The 26,116-nt window shown below is 42.8% G+C and overlaps 1 protein-coding gene and 1 long non-coding RNA gene across 9 annotated transcripts in view; one reads left to right on the top strand and one right to left on the bottom strand.

The window, feature by feature from the left end:
- Positions 1-26,116, bottom strand: part of CNTNAP4 (contactin associated protein family member 4) — a gene marked incomplete at its 5' end in the record, with an annotated part of 272,470 nt that overhangs the window by 41,086 nt on the left and 205,268 nt on the right. For all 8 annotated transcript variants that reach the window (XR_013977143.1, XR_013977144.1, XR_013977145.1 and 5 more), the window contains 3 exons: positions 4,293-4,463; positions 18,903-19,030; positions 22,432-22,588. Coding sequence is in view for 5 of the 8 variants with exons in the window: in XM_080972303.1 (XP_080828429.1) it covers positions 4,293-4,463; positions 18,903-19,030; positions 22,432-22,588 (456 nt within the window). The remainder of the gene's footprint in view (positions 1-4,292; positions 4,464-18,902; positions 19,031-22,431; positions 22,589-26,116) is intronic.
- Positions 1-26,116, top strand: part of LOC308458380 — a 164,223-nt gene that overhangs the window by 61,222 nt on the left and 76,885 nt on the right. The window lies entirely within an intron of this gene.

Below are 26,116 nucleotides of genomic sequence, written 5' to 3'. Positions count from 1 at the left end.
CATGTTAATTGTTATTTATCATCAACATTTCAAATTTTCAACCACAAAATGTTAAGTGACTCTGAACAATTAATAAGCAGTCAAACACAAATTGGTCATTTACATTCAAACATATTAGAACTGAATCCATGATTTACTCAAACAGCCTCACGCAATGACATCAAACATTCCGTCTGTTGCATGCTGTCTTTTTAACACCAGAAATTCTGAACTTGAGCAGTGGTTTTTATTCATAACGGGTTTGAAACATGTAGAGATTTGTATGTCAAAGCAACACATCAGTATAACTTGCTTTAAATCTATGAACTGTACACATAGGATGCTTTTCTCATATATATATATATATATATATATATATATTATATATATATATATTATGAAACCCCCGGTGGAAACTCTATAGGTCAGTTGGCCAAAGTATTACCACACATACAAAGCAGGCTGGTCACACAACAAAGCCGCCTAACACCTACAACAAAAGAGCATGACTGCGCATACATTTAACAGTCATCTAAACACATTACAATTTCCCGCTTTCAAGTATGGTCCTTTCAAACCCTTGCTTTGATGTACCTTTCCGGTTTGAAGTTGGTAGATTACATAAATTATGTATTTTATTGGCTGACAGGCAGACAGTTAGCACTTCTCAGCGGTGTTGGTTTGTATTCTATTTTACTTCTTTTCCTTGACAAGGCAAACATACCCCCTGCAATTTTTTTAGTTTCCTTAATCTGAACAGTAAACCAACCAGAATCAATTCTGACCCAATTCTAACCCAAACGACTTAAACAGGATTGGCTATATTCCAAAAGAAATGCAGGTTTCCCTGGATTGATATTAGAAACCGCATCAATTGGTTATAGCAGGCTTCCTCAACTTCAGCCCTACAGATATTTTTGGCCTACAACTCCCATGATCCCTAGCTAGCAAGACCAGTGATCAGGGATGATGGGAATTGTATTCTCAAAACATCTGGAGGCCGAGGTTGAGGAAGCCTGGGTTCTAGCAAAAAAACCCAAATGATCCCATATCAACCCTGAATCAACCCTGAATTGGGAAATTTATAATGTCTGTTGTTTTACAATTTTTTATGCGCTGTAGTAAACCGCCCAGAGTGGCTGGGGAAACCCAGTCAGATGGCTGGGGTACAAATAATAATAATAATAATAATAATAATAATAATAATAAATCAACCTGCCTTCACCCTGCAATGTGATGGAAAAGCCCTTCTATGCAACCCATCATTGGTAGATGTTTGGTTGGTTGGGACATGCAAGAGGTCCTTTCTGTAGCTGCTTGCCAGTTGTGGGATTTTATCTCCCAGAATATTAATTTCTCATTTGTTTGACTGCCACTTGGGGCTCATCCAGACTGCCTTTTGTGCCATGTTTCCAGGCACAAATCCACATTTAAAGTTGGGTGGCTGAGCTTTCTTTTTTTTGGGGGGGGGGTGTCCCAGGCAGAAGCCAGAAAGACAGAGCCATACTTGATTTCTACTTTACTCCAAGTCTGCGACTATGGGAGAGGCAATACACTACAGCTCAGGTTGCATATATGTGTAAATAAACCATATATCATACAGACACCACAGTTCTTCACTGTCCCTCATTCCAAGGAAACCAAACCCTGGGTAAGCACCCAGAACCCCTGGAACATTGCACCAATCAGAGATCCGGGTGCAACACTATTATTGGTATGATGCCTAAGAATACAGTTACCTATCTGCACAAGGCAGTGAGAGATTTTACTTTCTTGGGCTCCATGATCACTGCAGATGGTGAGAGCAGCCACAAAATTAAAAGACACCTGCTTCTTGGGAGAAAAGCAATGACAAACCTAGACAGCATCTTAAAAAGCTTAGACATCACCTTGCCAATAAAGGTCCGTATAGTTAAAGCTATGGTTTTCCCAGTAGTGATGTATGGAAGTGAGAGCTGGACCATAAAGAAGGTTGATCGCCGAAGAATTGATGCTTTTGAATTATGGTGCTGGAGGAGACTCTTGAGAGTCCCATGGACTGCAAGAAGATCAAACCTCTCCATTCTTAAGGAAATCAGCCCTGAGTGCTCACTGGAAGGACAGATCCTGAAGCTGAGGCTCCAATACTTTGGCCACCTCATGAGAAGAGAAGACTCCCTGGAAAAGACCCTGATGCTGGGAAAGATGGAGGGCACAAGGAGAAGGGGACGACAGAGGACGAGATGGTTGGATAGTGTTCTTGAAGCTACCAGCATGAGTTTGACTAAAGTGCGGGAGGCAGTGGAAGACAGGAGTGCCTGGCATGCTCTGGTCCATGGGGTCACGAAGAGTCGGACACGACTAAACGACTAAACAACAACAACATCTGCACAAGTAGCCTCTGGGCTGGGTTGTACTAATGCAATCATGACACAGCATAGCATGACCCCTGTTTCATACAAGAGATACATTTCATTGCATAATATAAAACAAATGGGGGCATTAATTCCTTGTCCCCCCCAAAAAAACCCCATCAAGTTCTAGTTCCACAATACTCAAATGGGCAAAGAAACCTTGGAAATGTTGAGCAGCATATTCTTCATAGCGTATGGGAAATGTTCGGGTCAATGTGCAAATGACAGTCTTCCCTTGCATCTAATTAAAAGTCCTGTGACTGCTTCCATGGGAGATGACCAGGGACAAAAAGTTATTTTTTCTGGCAGTGACTACTCAAAATGCATCGTTCTTTCCCCACCCTCTGCAATTTATCACCATTCCAGTCAGTTAGCAATTCAGATCTCTTTTCCATTTTCTGATTCAACTGTCTGTTTGCTATGTAACCTTCTTGATTTTGGAACATCAAGATCCCACAAGGCTCTCATTATAGCTGCTAAGGTTCCACACTGAATTACTAAAACTCAGCACAGTGTTGTTTATCGTCTCCACGACCCTCTGAGGTTACTGCATCATTGTTATTTTATGGCAGTTCACAAGAAAGGAACAGAAGGCAAAGTAATGTCACTGTTGTTTAATATGGCAAACATTGGGAAAAGAGTAAATTCATGTTCTTTGTACCATTACATTGAGGAAACAATCTGAGCTAAACTCAATCAGCCATCCTGCACTATAACTGTATAAGGATGTAGTTAAGCAATTTAAGAGACTGCAGAGTGAAATTAACGTGGCTTCAAGCCATACAGCATGGGTGGTTCAATTTTTGGGGGCCCCAGTGCACGCATCTCACACATGAACAAACAACCACACTGTAGATACGTGTACTACAAAGATGGAGGAAATAGCAGGCCCATACTTGGTAGAAGACAAACACATACATTTAAAGCAGTATCATGGTTTCCCCCGAGAGTCTTAGGAACTGAGAGTTGATAGTAGATGCTTATTTCCCCTCAGAGAGTTCAGGGGCAGACTTTGACAATTTTTCATGATATGGTGCCCTATGCAAGACCAAAGTTGGTGTACCCAAAGAGATCTTCTCAATTATGCTTCCCCCTCAGCTCGGCGCCCTGTGTTGGGGAAACACTGTCATTACCCTAAATCCGGCATTGTATAGAGTTACCATTTCCTGAGTGATTTAACACCCGACCCTTCTTCCCAGGTAACTGTAGCTCTGTGTTGGGAATAGGAGTGTCTCCACCCCCACTGTTCTGCCTGGAGACTGAGGTCCAGCGCCGAGGGCCTTCTGGTGGTTCCCTCACTGCGAGAAGCCAAGTTACAGAGAACCAGGCAGAGGGCCTTCTCAATAGTGGCGCCCACCCTGTGGAACGCCCTCCCACCAGATGTCAAAGAGAAAAACAACTACCAGACCTTTAGAAGACATCTGAAGACAGCCCTGTTTATGGAAGCTTTTAATGTTTGACAGACTATTGTATTTTAATATTCTGTTGGAAGACACTCAGAGTGGCTGGGGAAACCTAGGCAGATGGGCAGGGTATAAATAATAAATTATTATTATTATTATTATTATTATTATTATTATTATTATTATTGGAACCACCAACAACTCTCAGCACCCTTAACAAACCACAGCTCCCAAAATTCTTTGGGAGAAGCCATGACAGTTTACAGTGGTACAAGAGTGCTTTAAATATATGGTGTGGCCACAGATATCATTTATGCTCCCCATGGCAAGGCTGATGGAGAAAGGTCTCCTTCTGACCAGTGCTGCTCTGAGACCCATATTTTTGTGCAGTTTTTGGAATCACGCCATTGCAAAGTTATGCTGAATGCATCTATCTAGAGACACTTTAACCAAACAACCTTATATATATATATATATATATATATATATACGTAATATTATATTAAATTGGACTTACAATGCAGTTCTATCCTTATGAAGTCTTTAATTCCCAGATTCTCTAAAAACACACCAGAAGAAGCGGTTGTCTTAAAGAAAAAGGACACATCAGCACTCAGTTCTCCATGAAAAGTGGGGAAATGAAGATACGAGGCCTCCGTGTTGAAGGAGGCTGCATTCCAAAACTCCCCTAATGGCAGAGAGAGGGAGAAAATCAGAAAACATTGTTACATGCAGTGCATTTAAATAGATGCAAACAGAATGCATTAATTTCCCCCTTCTCTTGCAATTTCAATCCAGAGCTCTATAAATACTGCATAAATAGGGGTCAGTGTGTTGGAAGATTCCATTCCACTTTTATTTGCACGCATGGAATTGTTACGTGTCACATGTCTGTTTACATTCCAGCACAGTTTGCTGGCGTAAGCGGAACTTCCACTGTATTGCTTTTGTTTTGACTCTCTCTCCGAGAAGACGGCAAGGAGAGACGACATGTTTCTTTGTCCTGATTTATGATTCATAAATCCGTAGTTCTTAGTATGTATCCACAAGCCTCAGCCTCTTCTGTTGTGCAGTTCATATTGCTGAGTATAGTGTGCTCAGGTCTGGGAGGCTCGAGTCACTGATTTATGTCGGAGCTAGAGGTTGATGGATCTTCGCAGCAGCAGAGCTGAGAAGGAGATGATCCAGCTGGGGACTACCCAGCTGGCCTTTTGACCCAGGATGCCGACACAGTGGTCTTAGACCAGGATACTTAAAAGCCCTCTCTTCCCCTGCAAGAGCCTGCCCACCTGCCTGGATCACTAACAAAGTCATTGCTCAGAAATGCTCTTGATGAGTAGGAATGTCAACTTGGCCCCGCGACCGTATCTGATGGAACTTCAATTGAGGACACAACTTTATGTGAGCGTCCCTGCAGCAATGTCATGTTTTTTGCCTTTATACTGATCAAACTGCAGATATGTCTGTACCCTCCCATGTCCTAAAAACCAGGCCACCAGACTCCTCCATTGATATCTCTAGGAGTGCTTCGGATTGTTACATGAAATAGCCAGTTGCTTTGTAACTAGGCTATTTCCTAGTTAGAGGGTATTTTAGAGAACATTGATCTTGCCAAACACATTTAGAATAGAACACAGACCCAGGGATGATATGTTTGACACTATGCTGCACATTTAAACACACATTGTTATTTCTGCCGCTAAACCCTTACACTTTTATCTGTCACTTTCATAAGCTCTACTGCTTTCCAAGTCAAATTAGGCACTTAGCATCTTCCTGTGGATGCCAAAATCATTTTCTTGTGCTAATTCAATGTGTTTTTAAAATAATATATATATAATATAGTTTGCAAAATGAGCTGATGCTTAGAAGTTAAAAATTGTCAACACCAGGTTCCAATTATGGTTAAGAACATTGTGGAATGTTTAACAAGAAGGCAAATGGAGCAAATGTAATGTAGTAGAATAATGAAACATTAATATATAGTAAAAGCTGAAACAAACTTGACTCTGTACCACTTTTTATACTTTCCAAACAACATTCAAAGGACATTTTTCTAAAAAGTATTTTCTAAAAATTCCTTTATACCCATTGTTGTGGGAAATTCAAGCATTTTACTGATGTGCGCTTATGTATCTTTAAACATCAGTGCTTGTACATCTGGAAACCTTGGTTGGACCAGAATTTCCAGACAAGCATTCAGAGGAGCTTAAATCCTCAGTACTAAATTCACATAACATTCTGCCAACTATCACAATCATTTGGGCAAAAGCCTAGTTCTGAATGGTAATTTATTGTGCTTCTGGATAGGAGCTTATTGTGGAATTCGTGCTGCTCATGTGCACAAATTTTCTTAGCAGCATTCGCATGATGTTTACTTTTTACATTTAATCATGGAAAATCTGATGAGCAAAAATAGCCTGTTATACATCCTGAGTCACTGTTGCTGTGGAAGCTTATCAGCACTTCCGGGGGGGGGGGGAATTAACAAATATGGAGCGATGTTTTGGTGGGTAGCTTCCATTTGCCAGCGCCTGAGCAAGACCTACAAGCACGCCTATTCCCACTAACTGGTGCTTGCTGAAAGCACTTGCAATTTCAACACCTCAGTTAAGATCATGGGAAGGCAAACTAAGGCCCGGGGGCCAGATCCAGCCCAATCACCTTCTAAATCCAGCCGGCGGATGGTCCGGGAATCAGCGTGTTTTTACATGAGTAGAATGTGTCCTTTTATTTAAAATGCATCTCTGGGTTATTTGTGGGGCATAGGAATTCGTTCATTCCCCCCCTCCAAATATATATATATAGTTTGGCCCCCCACAAAGTCTAAGGGACAGTAGACTGGCCCCCTGCTGAAAAAGTTTGCTGACCCCTGGTTAAGAGGAAATGCTTATTCAAATCTACATCGGTGCTTTTGTCTTGCACAAGTCTTGCACAAGACTTCCTTTTCACTTTTGTGCAGGTCACAGTCAGGTGCGAAGACCTCAGCATTAAAAAGTAAATAAAACAACCACAAAAAGTGGTGGTTATTGACCCAGCCACCCAAAGCACAAACCTCTATCTTTGCCCTTGTGAAATATCTTAATTGAGACCGGTAACATTTGCTATTGCACACTTCCTGGGATTCTTTCTAAGGTATACACATGTCTCCAAACACATTCTGTCAAGCTGCACCCGCTGATGTGGGTGGCAAGTCATAAAACAAAACAACATTAATATTCATGACTGGAAGATAAGGAAATGTGTGGAATGGGCCAATTGGCACATGGGGGGGGGGGGAATGGAACTTTGTGATATAAGGTGCCAATCTGAATTGACCCATCTACATTGTCTTTGCTATTATACAATTCTCTAGAGATTGTGAGCATGTGCACGTGTTTGTGCATGACTGATAGGGAAGAAAGAGGAAGGGTGAGGATGGGAACAAGAAGAATTAAACTGAAATTTAAAAATCTCCGAGTGCTAATCAGAGAACCTGTTGAGGTAGCTGTGAGCAGCAGTTCCTCTCTACTAGTTGCATCCATCAAACGGTTAAGAGCTGTAAAGGTAAAGGGACCCCTGACCATTAGGTCCAGTCGCAGACGACTCTGGGGTTGCGGCGCTCATCTCGCTTTACTGGCCGAGGGAGCCAGCATACAGCTTCCGGGTCATGTGGCCAGCATGACTAAGCCGCTTCTGGCGAACCACAGCAGCGCACGGAAACACCGTTTACCTTCCCGCTGGAGCGGTACCTATTTATCTACTTGCACTGTGTGCTTTTGAACTGCTAGGCTGGCAGGAGCTGGGACTGAGCAATGGGAGCTCACCCCATTGCGGGGATTCGAACCGCCGACCTTCTGATTGACAAGCCCTAGGCTCTGTGGTTTAGACCACAGCGCCACCCGCATTTATTCTGAAAATGTGGATTCTTGGACTTATTGGTACAGCTACCATGTGCTACTTTGCATCTTACAGAAGAAAACTGAATACAAAGCTGATGTGACAGTTTATTGTACATCATAAATGAAAAGCATTAACAAAGCAAGGACCTTGTGGTCTTTTTCTATTTTTCTAACAGTTTTGAAAGCGATCAGCTTGAAGAAGTGGATGCAAAATATGGCTTTTGTCGCACTCATAATTACTGATGGAAAAGGAAAGTGATCCTAACCTTTTATCACCTACCATGAAGCTATTCTACATTGTGCACTTGACATCCATAAAGAATTCATGCCAGCAGGGATACTTTGCCTGCAATCCTGACTATTATAAACTGCAGTTAAAAATACATTGCCATTCACCCCCGCCCCCTCAAAAATTGCCTCTTTATAGAGAGATGCTCCTCTGCAAGCCACTCATGTGTTCCCAGGCTTCTTGGAGACAAATTCCCAGTGTTTACTGAGTAAGTAATATTTGCTTTCCCCACTAAATAGGCATGCAGATGATCTGGCTGTCTGAAGGCCTTTGAGATAAACTTTCGCATAGTGCATCAATAGGTAGTTGCCTACCTGAGAGATGTCTCAGGCTGTAGACAGGCAATGATTTTTAAGAGTTGAAAGCTGTAAGATGGATGCTTCACTCTCTAAGTTGGACGCACACATTTCTTTTGTCTCCATGTCTTCCCTATCCAAGCGTTCTTTTGAAATGCTGTGCTATGAAAAACAGCAAAAGCTGTCTGTCCTGGCTTGATACTGGGCACTATAATATTACTATAGGCGTGTTGTTGTTTTTTCTGCACTAAAAGGTGCCAGAACGCACCTCCCTCAGAAGACCTACTCCAGAGCTGTCTCAGAAGCTTCACGGAACAAGAGTGTGTGTGTTAAAGTGAACAAAGAGTTGCAAAATGGCATGAAAGCACAATTGCTGAGTTCACATTTGCCACATGAGTTCTGGGCTGAATCTTTATCCTCTTTTTGTTACACTTGGGTGAGAAAGGTTTCAAAAAGTATGGAAAGTTCTCCTTTTGAGAAGCTCTTCCACAGGAAACCTTCTGTAACACATTTTAAGGTTTTTGGATCTCACGTCCATACAGAAAATCCACAAGGGGTTAAGAATGCCAAAGGCATTTTTGTGGGTTATGAGAAGGGTCTCTACAGAGTAATTTTGTCTGAATCTGGGCAAGTGATTCTCACAAAGTTTCTAGAGAGCACACCAAGACAGGAGAGAGAGGTTCTCCACACATTTCCCACTGATGACAATTCAGATGAGTATTCTGATACTGAGAGTGACACAGAGAGCTCAGAGAGTTCTGCTGACACAGTCATTGAGAGGGGTTCACACACAATGTCTAGTTCTTCAGAGGTTAAGGCTGAACTAGAATTGACTGAACCACTGTTTACTGTTGGGAGTGGTTCTCCAAAAAGTCCAGAGGATGAACCAGTCAGCAAGGAAGATCTGCACCTCATTCGCAGGTCTGAGAGAGTCACAAAGGGCGTACCACCCAAAAGGTATTCTCAAGAGTTTGCTAACTCAGCTGTTGCATGTGTTACTATTGTTAACAACTCAAGCCAGGTTAAAGGTGTGTCTAAGTCAGAGACAAAGACACAACTGGGAGTTGTGAAGCATAACACTACTTTCCCTAGCCAAGGTAATGCAGAAGCTCTCATTCCTTGGAAAACAGACAACCAGAGAGTTACACTGGTGAAACCAGTGGCGGGTAGTTCCAAAGGTGGAACTGAAACAACAGGGGATTGTTACGTGTATAACAACTGTTTGTTTTCTTCTCTGGATGAAGCTTTGTTCGCAGCTAACATAGAATCATATGGGGGAGTATGTTGGGATATGAGTACTACGCAGCTGCAAACTAGCAGCTCGATGTTTACATCACATGATGTGGTTAGTCCTGGGAAAGGATGTACCAGGCAGTTCACAGGGATTTGTTCTGTGTGTAATATGGGACCTTCCTGTTGCTTTTGTGAAGGAAGTCTCAGTCAGTTGCTCAGAGGAGACTGAACTGATCGGACACATTTTTGTACAGCTGTAAAGTCAGAAATAAACTGTAGAGATGTAATAGACTTTCTGGCTATCTTCTTTCACCTGCTGGTATGCACGGGGAGAAGGGGGGGTGTATCTTCCACGCTGGGAGATGTCGCCTATCAAGATCTGCCTGGACTGCAGGGATGTCAGCCAGAGTAGATCACCAGTAAACGTGCCCTGGAGCCAGGGAGAGGGGCCAGCCTCTCCCGAGGGGGCAAGTTTTCCAACATTGATATCCCGCTTTATCACTACCAAAGGAGTCTCAAAGCAGCTAAAATTCTCCTTTCCCTTCCTCCCCCACAACAAACACTCTGTGAGGTGAGTGAGGCTGAGAGACTTCAAAGAAGTGTGACTAGCCCAAGGTCACCCAGCAGCTGCATGTGGAGGAGCGGGAAAGCGAACCCGGTTCACCAGATTACAAGTCCATTGCTCCTAACCACTACACCACACTGGCTCATGTAGTGGACTAAACTCATGTAGGGTTTATTTTAAGACCCTTATGCTGCTTATTCTAACAAAGTTGGTTTCCCCCCTCGCTGAGTCTCATAGTTAACAATGGATAAACTGCTTAGTGATATTACTTTTTAAGGAGAAATGTATAAAATGAATAGATGAAGGCCACTTAAGGCTTTCAGGCAAGTCCAGCATTATTGTATGTAAGAAAATGTATTCATGAAGAATCTTATTTGAGGTGGCTAGACTTCAGTTTAAAAAGTGCAGGAAAGGAAGTCCAGTGTACTATAAATATAATACATCTAGACTAGTAAGTAATTTGTAATTTCTATGCAACAAAACATTTGCTTTCAGGATTTCAAAGACACAATAAAAAGAATATTAATTAACTCTTTTTTAAGTTTTTGCAGTTTGCAAATAAAATGCAAACATAAATGGATACAAAGGAAACATAAGTCAGGAAAATTATTGGTTTTGAATACTGTCCAATTTGTTACAAAGGAGCCTTTCACTGAACCGTCTATCAGGACAAAGTCATTATGATACTCAAGTGTTTGAATCACAACACATACTTGTTTGTTTCTTATTTGCAAGAATACTATTACAAACGCCGTTATAAAATTAAACATAAATTTCCCAAAGTCCAAACACCAGGAAGCATTCAGATAATGATGGTGGCAGTGTATCAACAGAACAGCAAAACGCAGCTTCGGGCGGGAGACAATTTGCAGCCCTTATGTTGCAGATCAATGGGGGAAACATTATTGGCAGGTTCTCTACCCAAGGATGATAAAGCAAAATATTAAATCTGGCACATAACATAATACTGTTAAGGAGCAAGGAAAGGAATCCAGAGATCTAAGTTTTATTTTCAGACACAGATGTCTACTACGACAGAAAGGAAAGGTCTTATACTTTCTATATTTTGCTTTTAAAACTGTACAATATTCATTACCCTAAAGCAATTTCCACTAGCCTGGTGCCTCCAGATACAATTCTCATCAGACTGTTTTCAATGGACGGTTAGTCCATTGAACTTAGTCTTGTCTTCTCTGACTGTAGTAGTAGTAGTAGTTTGGATTTGATATCCCGCTTTATCACTACCAAAGGAGTCTCAAAGCAGCTAAAATTCTCCTTTCCCTTCCTCCCCCACAACAAACACTCTGTGAGGTGAGTGAGACTGAGAGACTTCAGAGAAGTGTGACTAGCCCAAGGTCACCCAGCAGTTGCGTGTGGAGGAGCAGGGAATCAAACCCAATTCACCAGATTACGAGTCCACTGCTCTTAACCACTACACCACACTGGCTCTACAGGATGATTGACAAGGGTCTCTCCCAGCCCTACCTAGAGTTGTCAGGGATTGAACTTGGAACCTTCCGCATGCAAAATGGATCATTAACACTTAACTACATCCTTCTCCCTTGGAGCTGTAGCAGAAAACAGACCAGTTCTGTTGAAGTGAAGGCTGTTCTAAAAGAGGCTATGAGTTTGTTCATTAGCTGACAACAAGCATAAACCCCACTACTTTCTTTCCAGGAGGGCTAGAGACTTACTTTAAAAATGAAAATGAAAATGAAAGATAAGAGTCTGGGGCATCTGCCACAGAGGTGGATTTAGAGGAGAGCAACAAGTTGATTTGTACTGGGTGCTGAAGGTTAGCAGGAGCTGGGACTGAGCAACGGGAGCTCACCCCGTCGCGGGATTCGAACCGCTGACCTTCCGATCAGCAAGCCCAAGAGGCTCAGTGGTTTAGACCACAGTGCCACCTGCGTCCCACACCCAAAACAGAAGATGTAGCAGGGAGTGTCACAACAAAGATGAACAATGGCAGGTAAGAGGTGGGGGGGGGTCACCAAATTTTGTCACTGCACAGGGCACCACTGACATTTTAAAGCCCAAAGTCTGCCACTGATAGGGTGCTGGGTTAGTGAATCCAGCTGTACAACATCATATCTCCGCACAGGAGGAAGATTAGCTAAAATTTCCCTATGGTTAAGTTATCTATCCATGGCACATTCCAAAATGTGTGTAACTGAAGTAGTGCAGGCCTGCCATATTCCCTGCACAGTGTTTGAATATCTCTTTATTTACAGTCTAAAGAGCAAGGTTGAATAAAAGAGGAGAATGCAGTCCCTGGCGGTGCGATGAGGCACACAAAGCCCTAACAATGCAGCTTGCCAGGCTTGGGGCAAGCTTGGGGCGGCAGCTAGACTGGTGACTGGGAGCGGGTGCTGAGACCACATAACACCAGTCCTGAAAGACCTACATTGGCTCCCAGTACGTTTCTGGGCACAATTCAAAGTGCTGGTGCTGACCGTTAAAGCTCCAAACAGCCTTGGCCCTGTATACCTGAAGGAGCGTCTCCACTTCCATCGTTCTGCCCAGGCACTGAGGTCCGGCGCTGAGGGTCTTCTGGCGGTTCCCTCACTGTGAGAAACGAGGTTACAGGGAACCAGGCAGAGGGCCTTCTTAGTAGTGGCACCTGCCCTATGGAATTGCTATGGAATAAACAACTATCAGACTTTTAGAAGACATCCGAAGGCAGCCCTGTTTAGGGAAGCTTTTAATATTTGATGAATCATTGCAATTTAATATTCTGCTGGAAGCCGCCCAGAGTGGCTGGGGAAACCCAGCCAGATGGGCGGGGTATAAATAATAAATTACTATTGTTATTCTTACTGGGGAAGCAGTCCCAGTTTCTCCTTGCTATTTGCCCATCTTGTCCACAGAAGGTCACTACATTGGATGCTCAGGTTGTGAACGTGATCCGTGCGGGAGGCACATACACAAGCTGCAGCGTTCGCAACCCACAGCGCCGCATCTGCGCACATGCAGGTTGCGATTCAGGACTTCTGTGCATGTGCAAAGCGCGATTTAGCACTTCTGTGCATGTGCAACCGCCGAAACCCGGAAGTAACCCGTTCTGGTACTTCCGGGTTTCGGCGCATCCGTAACCCGAAAAAACGCAACCTGAAGCAACCCAAGGTATGACTGTACTGAGATTGGAGGAGAGACTTCAGCAGTGTTTTCCTTTCATGGCAGCACATACAAAGGAGAGGCTGGGACAGGGGAGGTGGCTTTGGCTGTGCCCATGTGGAGAAGGGAAGGCAAGTCAGGAGGGAAGGGCGAGAAAAAAACCCTGAGCTGTCGTTGTTAAGTTGTGGGTAAACATATCAGACGACACAGCGATTCTTCAGACAGCTCTGGTTTATTCACAGGCCAGAACAGAACTGAACTGAACTGAAGGGTTCAGCCAGCCTGCTTATATAGAGCTCCACTAGAATGCAACAGTAACAACTTTCTGTAACTATCCAATCACTGAATGTCACTTTCAATTCCTTATTTGCATATGTGGACCTGAGTGAAAACTATCTACAGTATCCCCCGGCTGGCCCAGGGTGAGAACTTCAGTACATAACAGTTGTGAGAGGAAGTTATATGCTCTAAAATCTTTCCATAAGGGCAAGGGGGAATGGGGCATCCATCAGAAGAAAGTGCAGGGAGAGATGCGATGAGTTGACTGTGGGGTGCGGGTTGAGAAAGAGAGTTGGAGATGCAGTGGGCTGGCAGAGAGAGAAAGGCTTCTGTGAATTGAGGATGTGGACTTCTGTGAAAGTGTGTTCTTTCGGAACAGAAAACCAGGGATTCAAAGGAGTGGGTCTATGTTTTGTGGCTCAGACTCCACCTCTGCCGTGTACTTAGTTCCACTGGGCAATCTCACGCTCAACACTTCCTCAAAATTCCAAAAGGTGCCCATCGATCAGCCACTTGAATTAAAATAAAATTAAAGATGATAAATGGAATTTGAATATCAAAGCTAAAGCTGCTGTTTTTAATAATAAAAAAGCACAACATAAGCCCGTTTTAGGACACAATAATTTATAGCGCTATTTAGCTTTCCTGTTTTCCTTAAACAGGTCTTTTATTATGTAAGCACACGGCAGACTGGTTATTGGACCCGAGAGATTACAGCAGTTTTCCATTCCAATCCATTTAATGGAGCCTTTGGTATTTGGGTCAGAAATTGAAGTAGACGTTCTTTCACTCTGCCTTCCAAATAGTGTCTAGGTGAACAACTATGAGAATAAGGATTTATGTATGTTAAAAAGAAGACAGAATGTGTGTCATACGAGGAGATAAACTTTTTAGTGGAATAATATAATTTGGTTTTTGAGAGTGGTAGCAGCAGACAGAAACAAGGATCTCTGGTGGGCTGTCAAACTATGTTCCTGGGCCCAGTAATATCCATTTTTATTTTTTTTACCCTTTCTTCCCTGCTTGCTCTTATTTTCATTGTTCAGCATCCCTGAAAGGAAGACTGGAAACAAATGTTATGGCATTTCCCATAATCTGCAAGTGCATATTAGAAAACAGCTCACTAATATTCTGAACCTAAAAGAAAACTAAGCTGTATACCATTCCCTGTATTTTAAGTTTCTGTAGAGGAGTCTGCTTATTAATTTGTCATTGGTCTTATTTTAGCATTTTAAAATGCACTCCATATTTTAATAACATTTGTTTGATGCTGTTCAAGTATTATTGAAAACTGTTGCTCCTTCAGGGGATTACTGAAAGAGAGGGGAGCAGCTCAAAGAGGAGTGCAGGATGAGCTGACAGAGAGAAAGGACTATGTAATCCTAAACTGCATAATAAATAAAATAATAATAATAAAAAAATTGTCACAGACCACTATGGCCCCACCCAGCAAAGGATCTGATTCGACACCTCCCTTTCCATGGAGGCGCAGATTGCAGCTATAACAAAGGCGGCATTTTTCCATCTCCACCAAGCTAAGCAGTTGGCTCCTTACCTCTCTCGCCCTGACCTAGCCACTGTGATCCATGCGACGGTCACCTCCAGACTGGATTATTGTAACTCGCTCTACGTGGGGCTGCCCTTGAGACTGACCCAGAAACTCCAGCGGGTGCAGAATGCTGCAGCGAGACTCCTTACGAGGTCTTCGCTGCGAGATCACATTCACCCGGTGCTATACCAGCTGCACTGGCTCCCGGTGGAGTACAGGATCAGGTTTAAGGTGCTGGTTTTAACCTTTAAAGCCCTATACGGCCTAGGACCCTCGTACCTACGGGACCGCCTCTCCTGGTATGCCCCACAGAGAAACTTACGGTCTTCGAATAAAAACATCTTGAAGGTCCCAGGCCCCAGAGAAGTTAGGCTGGCCTCAACTAGAGCCAGGGCTTTTCGGCTGTGGCTCCGATCTGGTGGAACACTCTGTCACAAGAGACTAGGGCCCTGCGGGACTTGACATCTTTCCGTAGGGCCTGCAAGACAGAGCTGTTCCACCAGGCCTTTGGCCAGGGCACAGCCTGACTCCCTCCCTCGGCAATCTTCGCGGAGCTCTGGCCCAATGGTTGCCAGTGGCTTGACTTAATTAATTTTATAACGAATGATTTTAGACTGTTGTTTATGCTGTACTTTTGTACTGTTTTATTGTTGTTAGCCGCCCTGAGCCCGGCTTCGGTTGGGGAGGGCGGGATATAAATAAAATTTATTATTATTATTATTATTATTATTCCAACCACTCCCTACTTCCTTTGTTGGTCTATGACACTTCACCGGGTGGTGGGGGATGGGAATGATAATAATGATAAAATAATAATTTATTATTTGTACCCCGCCCATCTGGCCCGAGTGACTTCATCCACCGCTGTTTCCAAGCTGTGCACAACTGCAGCTTGAGACTTACTGTGCAAGGGACAGTTAGATAACACAAAACTAAGAGAGATAAAGCAGGGCAGTTATTGCAATAGAGTTTACATGCAGACTTTGGCAAAGAAAAGAAAACAGGGAGTGACTGTAAAATGGGATTTTACAGATGATGATAATAAGGGGTGTAAAAAAAAGTTAGGGTATCTTTGCACGTGTTGTACTTGAAATGCTACCAGCAGACTCCAGATATAAGGCGGGTGGGTCTATTAGGATTAAAAGTGCTTTGAGCAGAATGTATTAAATGTATTAAAAATGTCACCCCAAAGCCAGAAGGAGTTACAACTAATGAACTAATAAAATGTTTCCCTGCTTTTAGTTACTTTGCACCACTTTATAAAATGGTGCAAAACTGGTTACCAGCGTGGCATGTTTGGGAAGTGGGGGGCAGGGAGAAAAGTATGGGGAACATATTCACATTACTGAGGCAAATTGGCCAACATTCCTCTTGCCTGATCAGTTATGAGTAGTTCACTAACTGGGGCATAACAGGGGTTGGGATGCACATTCGATAACCTACCTTTCACAGAAAGTAATGTGGAGAGCTAGCCCTTGCTTAGAAGGATGCCTGGATGAACGTCTAAACTGCAAATATTGTCCATTTGTACATTATTTTCAGTGGGATATGCACTTAGATGCTTAGCTAAATTATCCCCCACATCTTAGCAGTGAGTGGTCTCACACGACTGCACAGAGCTAGAGCTGGATAGGAGCAAATGCCTTGTGCTGAAATTCTGGAGGGCAACGAAACTGCCAGAACAGCAGAGCAGCAACTCAGCAGAACAATGCGTATGGACAAGCAATTAAAATGAATGACAACTGGAAGGCAGAGCTCTTTTCAGAAATGATTTCTGAAAGTTTGACACTAGACCAAGACAAGGCCAGGCTGCACCAAAACGGCGATTCCAAAATAAAAATCATGAATTTGATGCAGAGCTTTGAGGAGACAAGTTTTCATGAAATGGACCCTCCTTCCTTTGTTCCACTGATTCATTTTGAGTGACTCCCCTCTCTTAGACTTTTGGTGCCTGTTAGCAACAATTTAAGAAGCTGGTGGCCTCTGGTTGCCTATCTACAACACAGGAAGAGCTGTGCGAGAGTTCTCTCAGGAGGAGAGCCAATTGAAAATCTTCTGTTACTATAACATATAGTAAGTAGCAGTCAGTTCTCTTCTTCCATCATCTCATTTGGTTGAGAGTAAACATTTTTATGAGCCTCCTAGATGCTCCCATGCCTTCCGTTTATAGAGACAGAGATAGATTACACAGAAAGGATGCTAGAAAGCTAGTATTTTTTTTTTAAGAAAAGAAAACGGTGGTGAATGATTCAACAGCAAGATTTTATTGGAGAGGGGTGACTGACATTTACTGTGCACTAGTACTCTGTGTGTGGAGGAATGTTGCAAAATTTAGTCTGGGAAAGGCAATATGCTTTTCTCAAAATCTTCTGAAAGGCTTTGAGCTTAGAATACCCTGCTAGATTTGCTCCTCCAGTGCAAAATCAACAATGCCTCCTAGAGTCCTCACCAGTGCCAGATTTACGTATAAACTAAACAATCTATAGCTTAGGGCCCCACTCTCTTGGGGCCCCCAAAAAAATTTAAAGGGAAAAAAAAACTTTGATAAAATACATATTGCATTATGTGCAAATGGCTTTAGATACCTATTAGGTCCATGAATTACCATATAGCATATATTCAACACAAATAACAGTGACAATTTGTTGTTGACAAAGGACAGCTGGACATATAAAGGGCCCCATTACCTCCAGTAGCTGAGGGCCTCATCAAACCTAAATCCGGCTCTGGTCCTCACCCAAGGCCATTCATGCAGAGAACACACAGGCTGCAACCATCTTCTGCACAAGGTCATTTTCTCCTCTCATCCTAAACTATCCCTTTGCTCCCACACATCTGTAATTTACAGATGTACTGCCATTGAGCATAGTGGTTCCATTTAGCTGGCATGCAGGCTGAGGCAGGCTATGGGAGACATAGAGCTTTGATTTCAGCTCCAGTCATAATTAAGTTATATATTTAAGAAGAAGAACCTCTGCGTGAATAGGCATATGCTTTTTTCAACTTTCTGGATGTATCATTGATGGTTTTTGTGCCTGTTTTGAAGAAGTTCTTTTCAGGAAAGCTTTGAATAATCATTATGGGTCTGGACAATTTTTATTCCAAAAGGAGTCGGCTGTTATGCATTCAGCTGCTTCATGCTGCACAAAATTAATAACTGCAATAGTGCTCTCCCAACCACTGATAGACCTTTCTTGCACGAATTGCTTATCTAATCTTTCTGGAGAAATACTGTACCAATGCCACCTAGCTATGCTTGTTATATTATTAGGAGTAATAGGTAGACCTCCCTTGCTTGTGGTACCTCCCCATTTCCCTTACCAAGTTCTTGCCCTTGAGGATAATTGCCATTGCGGGGTCACTTACATTTTATCCTCAAAGTTTGAGTGCATGCACTGGGCTGAGAGATATATTTTTCGCCAGCCACTCTCTCAGACAGAGATGACAACAACTTGGCTCACAGTTCAGAAGAAGCAGCTGATGTTTCAACCATTGGAACTATAGGTGGTGAAACTATCTCCACATTTAAATGCCACTTTAATTCTCTCCGCCCCACCCACAAAAAATATTTTGCTTCACCCCACTCCCCAATGCATAGCTGAAACAAAGCACTCTATTTTAAAGTGGGTAAAATAACTGGGAAATGCTCCTTGTCAATTCAGTCCAGCTCTATTTGAAACATCAAATTTTGTAGCAAAATGTATGTTTAGCCAATGCAAGTCGGTTATTACATTCAGATTGCTGACACGGGAAACACAAAAAGTAAATTTAGTGTAAGAAATGAAAGAAAAATAATGGTTAAATGTCAAGGCCTAAGAAACAGCAGCTCAAATTAAGTCCCATAAGTCCCATATGAAGTGTACGATCTCAGGGAGAAGATGTTTAGTTGACATAAGTTCAAAAAACAGAATTACTTACTATCACCCTGGCAAAGCAAAGGCCCAAGTTTGTAAGCTGCTTCAGAATTTGGCCGGTTTGTATCTGTGATGAAAAGTTCTGTTACTGGTAGGTGGTCTTTATAGGATAGGAGCCCAGTGTCATTGGTCCTAGAACATATAAACAAACAAACTTTCAGATAATGCATTAAGCAGTTATGTGAATGGATGTCATTGTCTTTGTGTTAGTTGTGTCTAGCAAATGGCTTCATTTTTAGCAAATGTAGATGGATAATACAGTGAAGGCATAGAAATGTTTACCAAAATGGCAACAGAGGGGGCAGGGAGGAGTTAGAACTACATGCAGTTTTATATAAGGACGACATTTCTAAAGTCCAGTTTTGGCCAATAATCTTGTCAAAGGAAATCTACATATATTGCCCCCCAGATTAATGGAGAGTTTGATGAAAGCAATGAGAACTCAGATCTCTTTCATGACAATGTAACAAAGCTGAAAAGTTGTGTCTGTGCTCAGACCCGTGCATGTACTCCTTGCAAGGAAGATGTCCTTCGGAGTAATCAAGTTCCACGCATAACTCAGCTCTGATGTGAAACTGACGTGCATTGAGTCAGACCATTCACCTATCTAGCTTAGTATTGTGGACACTGACTGGCAACAGCTCTCCAGAGTTTCTGAAAGGACCCTTTCCCAACCTAACAGAGATACCAAGGACTGACCTTTTAGTATGGAAACAATCATTTGTCTGGAACAAATAACGAAAATAATGAAAAAGACCATAATCATTATTGATACCTGAATGCCACAAGTTATTCTTTTCCCATCTTTTCCAATTGAGAATATATAGTGTTTATGTTCATTTCAGTTTCTATAAGGGTGGGAGACTCTTATATTTGTCAAGTGTTCAAATTCTTACAACAGACAAGTGTGTGTGTGTGTGTGTGTGTGTGTGTAATATATGATTGAAGAGAAACTGAGAAACTTGCAAGAAAAGGCTTACATTTTCTACTTCTTTTGCTATCCATTTTTTATGCTTGCTATTTCAGCATTTCCTTTGAGCCTTGGCATTTCCAATCCCTCTTACCTATAAGTTTTTCATTAGCAGGAGAGGATCAGTCCCCCACAATCCATTGAGTCTTTTGAGCTTGACTCAGGGCGGGATGGGGTGACCAGTTTAAATGGTGAGTGTTGTGTGGCTGGTGGCCATTTGACTTAGGTTCTAAGCTAGCGCTGACCTCTAGCCAATAATCTCCAAGCTACTGGACTCTGATGCCTGGCAGACAAAAAACCAGTGTTCATTTTGCCCTTTAGTCACATTATACTCCCAAAGACCCAGAACGGAAAATGGGGAAAACATTTTGAAGTGGCAGCAGGAACAGGAACTGCTGGGGCCTGCAAGGCCTCAGAAGCAGTGCCACAAAGGGGGAAGGGACAGCTTTCCTTGCATGAAATACTTTGGGAAGATTTTGAGAAGGTTAGCTCACAATGGTGGTCCTGTCAAGGATTGTACCAAAGAGCATCATGCCTGCGGAGCCAGGGATCTCATAGTTTCATTGACGGTATGTAGCTGGTCCCTTGGTCACCAGACAAAATGACTAGCCTGAACTCCATGCTTTCCCATCCACATGAGATGTTCAAATCAGAAGTGAATCTCAGAGAGTCGTTTCACACTCCAGTTACTGTGGCCCATTGACGTGACCTTACTGTCTGAAAATGCTTATTCCTTTATGGGAGCTATTACTATAGTTGCCAAGTTTATCTGTGTGCCTAACTAAACCTTTTCTCATATATATTTCTGTCCGAGATTTCTCCTTGTCACAGGGAACACTTTAGGACGAAATTACAGCACGACAACAAAAAATGACCTTTAACAAAACCAAAAAAAAAAAAAAAAGATAAAAATCTAGGACACATTTTCAAGCTGTGTGCCTGAAGTTGGGCTTCTGAGTTCATGTAAGGAAGAAAGAATTGCTCTAATAGCAGGTGAACTTTGATACTTTAAAAATAGCTGTTTCCATCTAAGTAAGGATTTAGGATCCTAATTTTTAAGACGTTGCTGCGAAAATTCTACCCTATGATTCTGAAGGCACCTCAAAACAGCATGAAAAAAAGAAATTTATATCATCCTTGGGTAGACAAAAGCAGCTATCACAATGCCATTCCTCACCGATAGGAAGGGGAAGGAATTGCCAGAAATGTGAACATGTGTTTGCGGGGAGCACAGCAGGATTCCAGTGCTTGGAGGACTTCTGGTCAATCAGGTTGGCATAGACCTTTAGAGAACGGCACCACAGCCTTCCCTTTCTGCCCATCAACAAGCCCATGCAACATTGCAGGATTAGCCATTTGAGGGCTGAGTCAGGATTTTTACCCCACGTGGCGCTCCCTACTCATATGTTAAAGCGCATGGTGATGTTGTATGTATCTGATTTACTTAATTGGCTGCCTGTTCTTTCATAGTCAGGAAATGTGGGCAGGAAGAGAAGTAAGTTTGGAAACCTTGGAAAGCACCCTAATTGAAATAAATTGAAATATTTTATTGTCACTTGTACAATTTGTATACAGTGAGATTACACGAGCACCCCCCACTCAGCTCTCTTAGTCTTAATTCCCCTTCTTTACGGACGCACACCCACCAAACCCGAAAGTCAGTTGCCCTGTTGTTATCTTTTCATTCAGCAGCCTAACAACCCATGGATAGAAGCTGTTCTTTACCCTGTTGGTGCGACTGATCATGCTTCTATATCTTCTGCCTGAGGGCAGGAGATCAAGAAAGTGCTGGCCAGGGTGTGAATCATCCCTGAGAATTTCCCTCACTCTCCTGAGGCAAAGTTCTTCCGCTATTTCATCCAGCAGATTCACGGAACAGCCCATAATATCTTGTGCTGTATTCACCACCCTCTGTAGGCACTTCCTATCAGTTGATGTCAAACCAGCGTACTGCACCGTACTACTACAAGTAATACACTTGGAGGGTGAAAGGATTGTTAGTCTAAGGTTACCAGATTTTTTTCAATGAATCCAGGGACACTTTTCAACTTCAATGGATTTTGTATGGGGACTGATTTGAAAATCTGGGGACTGTCCCTGGGAAACGGAGACATCCAGTAACCTAATGTTAGTCCACCTACTTACCATTGTCAGCTAGCAGAAGCCTTTGAATCCTGGAAACTTTAGCCTATCAAATGCTGCCCAGCATGGTGTGTGTGTGTGTGTGTGTGTGTGTGTGTGTGTTTGTGTAGCAGCCAGCTGCCTTCTCAGCTTGTCCTTTGGATGAGCAGATGAGGAAGGCAAAGAGCAACATCTGATCGATCCATTGTATTTAGCCAGGCTGGCAATGCCCAGCAGGAGAAAAGGGAAGCCTTGTACCCAACTGTCTCCTCTATACTTCGGTTGTGTTGTTGTTTGATGCTTGTTGCAGAATAAGATGAATAAAGATGGCCTCAACGGATATCTCATGAATTAATTCTGGTAGGATGAGTGGGTGCCACATATTTTGACATTCAACATTTTAACTTGTTGAGAACAAAGCAAAGAATGAAAACAAAATCACCATTCATTTCTGTCAGCATCACAGTTGCAGTCATGATGTGAATCAATGCAGCTTCCTTGTATTCCACAAGCACATTTCTGAACATCTGGCCTGGAGCCTCCCCAGTACGTCTGTGTCTCATTGATTTTTCCAACCCACCAGCTGAATGGAATTCCATCTAAAAGACAAGTTAGAGAAATTTGCAATTTACTGTTCCACCTGTTTTCCTTCAACCCTAAAGGAAAAAAGATACCTAAATGAAAAGTTGCAAAATGTGACTTTTTTAAAATAAAATTGGCCATACTTCTTTAAAATGCTAACTTTTTTTTTTTTTCATTTTAATGTTTCATTATCATGAACTAAATTACTTTCAAAACTTTCTGCTTATATTACTGGAAAAGGAGAACTGGTAGTCCCTAAATCAGTCAGGCATGGTATTATAACCATTTATCTTAAGGAGGCCACTTACACAATTTGCTTTATGGCAGCATATGAAGAAGGAAATGCCCTCATCCCCCAAAATCTAGGTAATTTATTATTTGATGTAAAAATCAATAGATGATCAAGAGTCTACTAGTGAGGAAACTGCAAGTGTCTTATCTCATAAAGGTCTCATTTTGATAATAAAAGATTAGTAAGCATATACTAATATACTAATTGAGCATATGCTCAACAGAGTTGTGTACAGTGGTACTTCGGTTTAAGAACAGCCCTGTTTACAAACTATTCAGTTTACGAGCTCCGCAAAACCAGGAGTAGTGTCCCGGTTTGCGAACTTTACCTCGGTCTAAGAACAGAATCTGAACAGTGGAAGGGCACTGGCGGTGGGAGGCCTCATTAGGGAAAGCGCACCTCGGTTTAAGAATGGTTTTGGTTTAAGAACAAACTTCTAGAATGGATTAAGTTCGTAAACCGAGGTACCACTGTACAGTCACACCTGGGTTGTTGAACCTAATCCGTTTGGGAAGATCGTTCGACTTCCGAAATGTTCGACAACTGAGGCACAGCTTCCAATTGGTTGCAAGAGCTTCTTGCACCCAAGCGGAAGCCGCGTTGGACGTTCGGGATCCGAAAAACATTCGAAAACCGGAGCATTTACTTCCAGGTTTTCGGCATTCGGAAGCCGAAACATTAAAAAATGGAGCCGTTCGAAAACAGAGGTTTGACTGTACTTACTGGGAGAACTGCAAATGTCAAGAGTAAGATCGTGTAGCAGGGGTTTTTTTGGCTCTCAATGAACTATAAGAGGAGTCTGCAGGATCAAGCTCATTCAGTGAAGCATCCTGTTCTCACAGTGGTCTGTAGGAAACCAGCAAGCAGGATTGAAGCACAAGAACACTCCTCCTGTGGTTTCCAGCAATTGGTTTCCTGAAGCACTGCTTCCTCCAATTGTGACAAAGCCATCCAAGTTGATGGCCATTCCCTGCCTCCTGTGGGAGTCAGTTTCAGCAACGAAGGTGTGCTGTGTTAAAGCGTGTTCTCCTTCATGGAGAGCATGTGTTGAGGTGGGGTCTGACAGGCTACCCCCTCAGTTGCTGGGCAGGATCATTTAGATGGCCATTGGCAGTGATTGGGCTGTTTGGGTTACTGGGCTAATTTTGATGTTGCCAATTTGTGGGATGGACAAGAGGGTTTATATGCAGGGCACGCAGCATTGAGCATTCTCCTTTGCTGCGTGCACTGGATCACCCGCCCACCCTCCCTAATTTAGGGCTCTTGCGTTTGACCTTGCTATGCCTGTCATGGGGTCGTCTGCTTTTGGGGCAAGAGCCTGGTAGGACTTTTGTCCATATGGCTGATTGGCTGGTGCCATTTGGTTTTTGCCTACTGCGTAGCAAATCGTCACAACTTGTAAGGTTGCGGTTAGGCATTGGTTAAAAATCTGGTTGGTGGAGGGGTGAGGGTTGGCAGTGCCTGCCCTTCCAATGCTGCTGCTGCAAGGGAATTCCATTAAAGGGGCTCACCATGCTTTCGTCTGAATCCCTGGCGTGGGGCTTGGGCCGTGAAAGCCCCTGGGAGCATGCAGAGAGAGGTGAGGGCCTGGGGCTCAGCTCCATTTTCTCCCCAACATTGTTTTCCCTTACTGGCTTTCGCTGGAATCTGGAAGTCAGTTCTGTCCCTGGACTGGGACATAGTCGGAACCAATGCCTAAGCAACCACTCACATTTATGTATTTTAATAAAGTTGTGGCCAAAATTATGCCAAAAACCTTAAACAAAAATTCTGTGTGAATTGTGATTTATTTGGGGGTGGCTTGGGGACCTCGACACGCAATCACTGTCGCTTTAATAACTTGCCTGGTGGCAAGAAGCGACATTGCAGAGCCAACTCTGTCCGCAGCACTGGTTACAGTAAAAATGAGGGAGCCTTAATTCAACACTACTGTACATTAAGGCGAGAGATGCTGCCAGCTAAACAGAGCGATAAATGCACAAAATATACAGAAAAGGGTAATTACTAGAGGATATGAAGCATGAAGATAATCAATCTTAAAAGGAGAAGGAAGGAAGGTGAACTTTGCAATGAATGCAGAAGTCAAGGCACACGGGGAGAATAATGCCCTATTAAATTGTATGGCAACACTTTGGTGAGTTCTGCTTTTGTTTGCGAGAAGCATTCAAGCTTTCAACAACAACCCCCCACCAAGAATCTGGAACTTATGCCTCCCTTTGCCTTCCTAACAACTGTCAGTACATATTGCAGCTCACTGTTAGACAACTCCTCTGCTACCCTGGCAGTCTCTCTGCTTGCAACATATCGACTCGCTCACATACTATTCAACCTGCCAGCCCAGCAGGTCTTCAAAAAAACAGAACCAGAAGATGAATAATGGCAAGAATGCTCTCCCATATATTGTGTGTGTGTTTAGCTTTACAATTTATCCTGAGTGGGACGGTGGTGGTGGAATAGGAAATCCAGATAAAAGGTCTACATAATTTACGAAAAATCTCATTTTTCAAAATCCTGCATTCATACCCATATAAAAATGCCACAATTCAATGGTTCTGGAGTGCATCTATGTTCTCTGCCATTTTCGTCTGACTTGGGAGAAAACTATAAAGAGTTAGGGAATATTTAAACATCAAAAAAATAATAATAGATATCATACTGTGACTTTGGATCTTCTTTGAAATCCAGAATATGCTATGGTTCATCACTGATGCCTACCTATTAGACATGCAAATAGGTAAATGGGATGCTGAATATTTAGTAGGTATCATGAAACATTTCCCTCTTCCTTTCACATGGCCTCAGATGATGACGTGTGCAAATAACAGTCCCTCTTCAGTTTATTAGGAAGAAACAAAGCTACCTCAGACCATTTTTCATCTTGTTCAGTTCTGGTAAGACTGACTGGCAATGACTGTCCAGGGTTTCAACAGGGGACATTCACACTTCTATCTGGAGATGTCAGGGTGTGAACAAGAGACCTTCTGCATGCAGTGCAATTGCCCTATCACTAAACTATGGCACTATCTAAACACAGCAGCGGAAAGGTGTGCTAGGTGTGCACATGGAAAGCACTTCGAAGCATGCATCCATGTGATCAAAGCATGCACCAGTACAGTTTCCAGGGATTGAATGTGGGAACTTTTGTATGCAAGGCACTCAGCTATGGCCTTTCTGTCAGGTGAACAACCGAGATCAAGGGATTTAAGTATTATATTATGTCAGGGTCTTGGGAGCTTTTTTCAGCCTAAAGACT

This window comes from Podarcis pityusensis (genome assembly GCF_964106645.2).
Source record: "Podarcis pityusensis genome assembly, chromosome: 11".
Classification (NCBI taxonomy): Eukaryota; Metazoa; Chordata; class Lepidosauria; order Squamata; family Lacertidae; genus Podarcis; species Podarcis pityusensis.
This window is presented reverse-complemented; position numbering and strand designations above follow the sequence as displayed.